This window comes from Vigna unguiculata, chromosome 3 (assembly GCF_004118075.2).
Source record: "Vigna unguiculata cultivar IT97K-499-35 chromosome 3, ASM411807v1, whole genome shotgun sequence".
Taxonomy (NCBI): domain Eukaryota; kingdom Viridiplantae; phylum Streptophyta; class Magnoliopsida; order Fabales; family Fabaceae; genus Vigna; species Vigna unguiculata.
In genome coordinates, this window is record NC_040281.1 from 42,726,741 (window position 1) to 42,732,740 (window position 6,000).

Sequence of the window (6,000 nt, forward strand, 5' to 3'; positions counted from 1 at the left end):
TAAAAAAGATTTAAAGAATAATTCTGATATATTATTTCAAAGAATAGGTAGGTACCATATATATATATATATATATATATATATATATATATATATATATATATATATATATATATATATATATATATAAGAGTGCTATAATTCCTCATCTATTAAAGGAATGAGTGCATAGATTTGCTCACAGAGGTAATAATACCTAAATTATAGCTAATACAATATTTGACATATCTTAACAACTTTTACACTTTCTTTTCTATAACAATCAGGAGTAAATTAATAAGTTAAAAATAGATATTATATTTTAAATAATGATAAATATAATTCAAAATAAAAGATGTTAACTTAATATTCATGTTAAGAGACATTAATTTTGATATAATTGTATTGTAATTTTAAATGAAGTATTATTTTAAGTATTTCATTATTTATTTTATTTTTAATTTATTAATGGTGTAAATATTTTTTTATATAATATTTTAAATTTTATCATTATTATATTAGTAATACTATGTTAGTGTATTATTATTAAAGATTATTATATTGTTAAGAATGAAAAATCTTCTAAACTCTTTCCTTACAAGAATCTAGTCTGATCTCAACTCTTCTAAAGATGGAAAATATGTAAAAGTTCTTGAGAGGTTTTAAAAGAGTAAATCAGAAAGACTTCATTTTAAAAATTTTGTTTTGAATTTCAAATGAAAATTTTGTTATCACATTTTTACCATATTTTTTAATTGAAATTCAAGTTTGGTTGCCATATATTTTTTATCTTCAAAGGTTTAAACAATTTATAATTTTCACATTTTAACAATACTTGTCTATGTTACTGAAATTATTTTTACATTATTATTTAAATTTAACATAATTGCATTATAATTTTAAATGAAATGAAGTATTATTTATAATATTTATTATTTAGTTTATTAATAATATCATTATTTAATTATTTTTATATCATTATTTAATTTTTATATTATTGTATTAGTATCATTATGTCATTGTATTATTGTTATATTATTATGTGTTATAATAAATTATTAATTTTTAAGAACCATTAAATTTGTTGAATTCTTCATGTTCCAAATTTGGTTCTTATCTTAAATACTTAAATACGAATTATTCATACAGGTTGGAAATATGTAAATATTATTTAAGGGCATTAAAAGGGTTCAACAAAAAGCTGTAATTTTTTACAATTTTCTTTAGATTTTGAATTTCAAATTCTTTGTTACCATACTTTTACACAGCACTATAGTTTCTGTTTCTAATTTTGAATTTCAAATTTTATATAAACATATTATCGATCTTAAGAGTACTTTAGTTTCTGTTTCTAATTTTTAATTTGATAGTTTTTTTACCTTTTTCTAACTGTGCAAATTTTCTCTTCAAACTTTTAAAAGCTAAGAAATTTAACACTATTTGTTAATTGGCTATTCACTAGTTAATGCTTATATGTATCAGCTTTAATTTTTTTTAGCGGAAATAGACGAAAAGATTTGGCGAGATTTGCTCTCTAAAGTCAAGACACATGCAGGTACTTCAAATTTCACAGTTGAAAAAAGTGAAAATTTTGAGGATTGTTATCATCAACTTAGACTTGTGATGCTTCTTGTCGCATCAATTCTTCCTTTTTCATTTCTGTATTTTCTCCGCCGCGTCACTTACTTCTAAATTTTCTTCTTTCACACTACAAAAACCTCAAACAACACTTAATTTAATCTTCTACAATGCAGCATCCAAAACAAAAGACAAGATCGAAAGTGATGGACGCAATCACATAATACTTCACCATATTATGAATCGAATATTAGAACAGTTAATCGTTAATGAACAGTTGTATAAACATAGAAAATATAAGTAAATGATAAGAAAAATTGAAATGAGCATAAAAACAAAGGTACTGGATACTGAATGATTAAGTTAAACAAATTTGGAAGATGAGATGAAAAGTGAGTGACAAATGATTACTTTTTCCTTCTCTAAATCCCTGTTGCTGATACACGCCCAAAAGCTAAAAAAATGGTCAAAATGACAGATAATATATGCAATAATCCAAATCAAATAAATCAGGACCCACCCTGCACAATGCCTAATAATTGAGACCTTCTACCACATCCTGTAATCGAGTCTCCGAATTCCAATTTCAAATTTTCAATTTTTTTTAACTACAACTAGAACCAGAGTGAGAGCCACGTGTAACAGAATCAACGTCTGACATCACCAAGTTCCATAATAAGGAAAAATATGTCAAACAACAACAGACACGTGTCTGTTGTTTATGTTACACGGGAGAAGGTTGTGTGGTGGGTTCAGCGGAGGATGCAATATCGGGTCCAACACGACAACCTTCGAGCATGAAGACGATGTCAGCCATGGTTGGTCGATCAAGAGGGTCTGGGGCTGTGCAAAGCAGGCCAACTTTCACACCCAGTAAGAACTCTTCCCATTCGGAAGACTCTGGGTCAAGTTCAAACAAACCAGGCTCTAGTAGCTCTGTAATTTGACCGTTCTGTAACTGTTTCTTCACCCACTTCACTATATCCTCATCCTGCGTGAACATCACTGGTCTCTTCCCAGTGAGAAGTTCCAGCAAAACGATGCCGAAGCTGTACACGTCACACTCTTTCGTGGGTTCCCCTGTTAGCACAGCCTCAGGGGACACGTAACCCAACGTCCCAACTGAAGCAGTGCTTGAAGTGGAGGCTTCAACTGGGTTGGTAACTGTTAACTTGTCCAACCCGAAATCTGATAAATGGGCTTCGAAGTCTGCATCAAAGAGCACGCTTTGGGGTTTGATGTCACCGTGGATAAGTGAGGATTGGTGTAGAAACGCTATGCCACGGGCTATTCCTAATGCAATGAGGTGTCGCATTGGCCAATTCAGAACGTGACCATCTAGGTGTGATGCTTCTTGGAGCAATGTTGCGAGGTTCCCATTTGGCATGTAATCGTACACCAAGAGTCTAACATCCGATGGGCCTGCATAGTAGCCTCTGAGAACTGTTAGGTTCCGGTGCCTAATTTTTCCTAACGACTCGGCTTCTTTTCTGAACATGTTTTCGTCTAGTAGTAACCCGTCTGGGAGCTTGCGAATGGAAAGGACCATTCCGTCGTTGTAACAGGCCTTGAATACTAAACCGTGTCTTGTTCTGCTTAGCACGTTTTCTTCATCGAATTGCCTTGTTGCTTCGACTGTTTCGGCGAGTGTGATTTTGGCGTTGAACATGACGAGTCTTGGTCCGTTGGTGTCAGTGCTGCTTCGACCTTGACTTGTTCCTGAACTTGTTCTTGGACTCTTTTTCTTCTCTCCCGACACTGCTGCTTTAATCCTTCTGCGCCATCTCAGAAGGCTGGAGATGTAGAAGCAGCAACACAATGCCAATAAGCAAGCTCCAACCGCGATGATAATGATTAACACTATCGACCTATTTCTCTCACTATTGTCCGTCGCTTCGCACTTTCTATCCAATGGTTTCCCGCACAAGTTCTGGTTACTTGCAAATACAGAGGAGTCGTTGAATTTAGAACCCAGCATAGCTGGAATCTCACCTTCTAAGTTGTTGCCTGAGACATTGAAGAACACCAAACCGGGGATGGTGTTTAGATTACTGGGGATTTCGCCACTCAATTTATTGGCAGAAAGATCCAGCACAGTTAGGTGTGATAACTTGGCCAATGACCCTGGTATAGCACCCGAAAGTTGGTTGTGATCTGCTAAGACAACGGTTAACTCTGAGCATTTGGAGATATCCTCAGGCAAAGCCCCAGTTAAGTTGTTCTTACCTAAATCAAGGACTTTCAAATGGACTAGGCCAGAGAGATCCGCGGGAATGGGACCCCTGAAGTAATTTGATCTAAGCTCGAGAATTTCAATGTCAGGGCAGTTTCCAATTTCCGGGGGAATCATTCCCGTGATTCGGTTATTCAACAATGAAAGAACAGCCAAAGATCGGAGAAAGCCATAGCTCTTGGGAACATGCCCAGAAAACTCGTTAGAGCTTAGGTTCACGTATTTCAAACTGGTCAAGCTGCTAAACCCTTCAGGGATCACCCCAGACAACTTGTTCTCTTGAAGAGCAATGATCTGCAAACTGGGAAGCCCCGAAATTTCATATGGCAATTTACCGGAGAGATTTTGTTTGCTCAAATCAAGTGTTGTGAGCCTGAAAAGATTCCCCAATGTGGAAGGAATTTCTCCATAGAAGCCATTACCACTCAGATTCAGAACCATTAACTTACTCAGATTCCCAATTTCCCCAGAAACATGACCCGAAAACTGGTTTCCACTGAGGTCCAACACTGTCAAATTCTTCAACCCCATCACTTCCTCTGGCATTGAACCATTCAATCTATTACCTCTTAAACTCAAAGTTTCAAGAGAAACAAGCCCACCAAAACTCACCGGAACAGAACCAGAGAAATGGTTCACACCAAGAGACAGAACCTTCAGCGCCGTCAGATTTCCTATAAACGAAGGAACCTCACCGGAAAACCGGTTTCCTTCAAAATCAACAAAACGCAGGGACCTACATTTTACTAATTCCGGCGGAATCTCGCCTGAGAATGAATTATTGGCTATCTTCAGCTCTACCAATTTCCAGAGATTTCCAACTTCCGGCGGAACCTCGCCGGAAAGTGCGTTACCGGAAATATCGAGAACCGACAACGTGGTCACGTTGGTTAGCCACAATGGAAACATGCCGCGCACGCCATTTTGCTGTATATCCAAAACCTCAAGAACACTGAAACACGTGGCGGCTTGAGGCCACGCGAAATCCGTGAAACGGTTAAACCCTAACTGGACGATGCGCAGTGACGGCGCTTTCAGCGACACGTTGCAGAAAACAGAAGCCGGAACGGCGCCGGTGAAGTTGTTCTGCGCGAGCGCCAACACCTGGAGGTTCGGGAGAGCCGCAATCGCAGCCGGTAACACGCCGGCGAGCGCGTTCCCTTCGACGCTCAAATGCACGAGCGAGGAACAATTCGCGAGAGACGAAGGTAAGGTTCCGCCGAGAACATTGTGATCGAGCCAAAGGTATTGCAGATTCTGAAGCTCTCCAATGCGCGCCGGAATCTGGCCCGAGAACTTGTTGTAGGAGAGGTTGATAAGCTGAAGCTCGGAAAGAACGGCGATGGTGGTCGGAATCTCGCCGGAGAAGGCGTTGGCGGAGAGGTCAACGTACTTGAGATGGAGGGGAAGTTCTGCGGGGATTTCCCCAGAGAGGTTGTTGCCGGCGACGTTGAGAATCTGGAGAGCGGCGAGGTTACCGATCTCCGGCGGGAGTTGGCCGGAGAGGTCGTTATACTGTAGGAACAAGGCGCGTAGGAGCGTGCATTTGGAGAGGGATTGGGGAATTGTGCCGTTGAAGGAGTTGGAGCGAAGGCTTAGCCTTCGAAGCATGCGTAGGTCTGAAATGCGGTCACCAAGTTGGCCACTGAGTTGAAGGCGAGGCAGGCGTAACTCGGTGACTCGGTCGTTCTTGCAAGAAACCCCGCGCCAGTCGCATGGAGCTAACGGCGTAGATGGGTCCCAGCCGTTAAGCGCGCCGAGAGGGTCGTGAAGGTTGAGCTTGAACGACGTTAAGGCTTGGATCTCGGTGACGGAGGCGCAGTGGGCGCATGATAAGAAGCGTGCGCACAATAACAGTAGGATGAGAAATTTAGTCATGGTAGTGAAGGGAAGAAGAGAGTAAGGTGTGAGTGTTTTGTTAGTTGGGTTAGTTATGCCAACATCCTTAGCTCCCCCATCTTCCCTCGCCATTGCTACACCAAAACCTCATTTAACCTCTTCAACAATAACACTCCACAGGTTTATGTTTCACTTTGTGTATTTATATATATCATTTTCAAAATATATTTTATTTATATAGTAAAAATATACCTGTTTGCTATAAGTTTAATATGATTTTAGTTTTCAAGTATAAACAAATTGAAGCAACCTAGAATTGCCATTTGCCCAAGTGCATGGAGAAAACAAAAATAGAGTTGTTTTATATTTAA

General features: G+C 38.6%; 1 protein-coding gene across 1 annotated transcript; it reads right to left on the minus strand.

The window, feature by feature from the left end:
- Positions 1-1,954: 1,954 nt before the first annotated feature.
- LOC114175753 (probable LRR receptor-like serine/threonine-protein kinase At4g36180) lies at positions 1,955-5,799 on the minus strand. The gene has a single exon (XM_028060544.1). The coding sequence runs from the start codon at positions 5,759-5,761 to the stop codon at positions 2,282-2,284; it is 3,480 nt and encodes a 1,159-aa protein (XP_027916345.1). The 5' UTR covers positions 5,762-5,799; the 3' UTR covers positions 1,955-2,281.
- Positions 5,800-6,000: the final 201 nt, after the last annotated feature.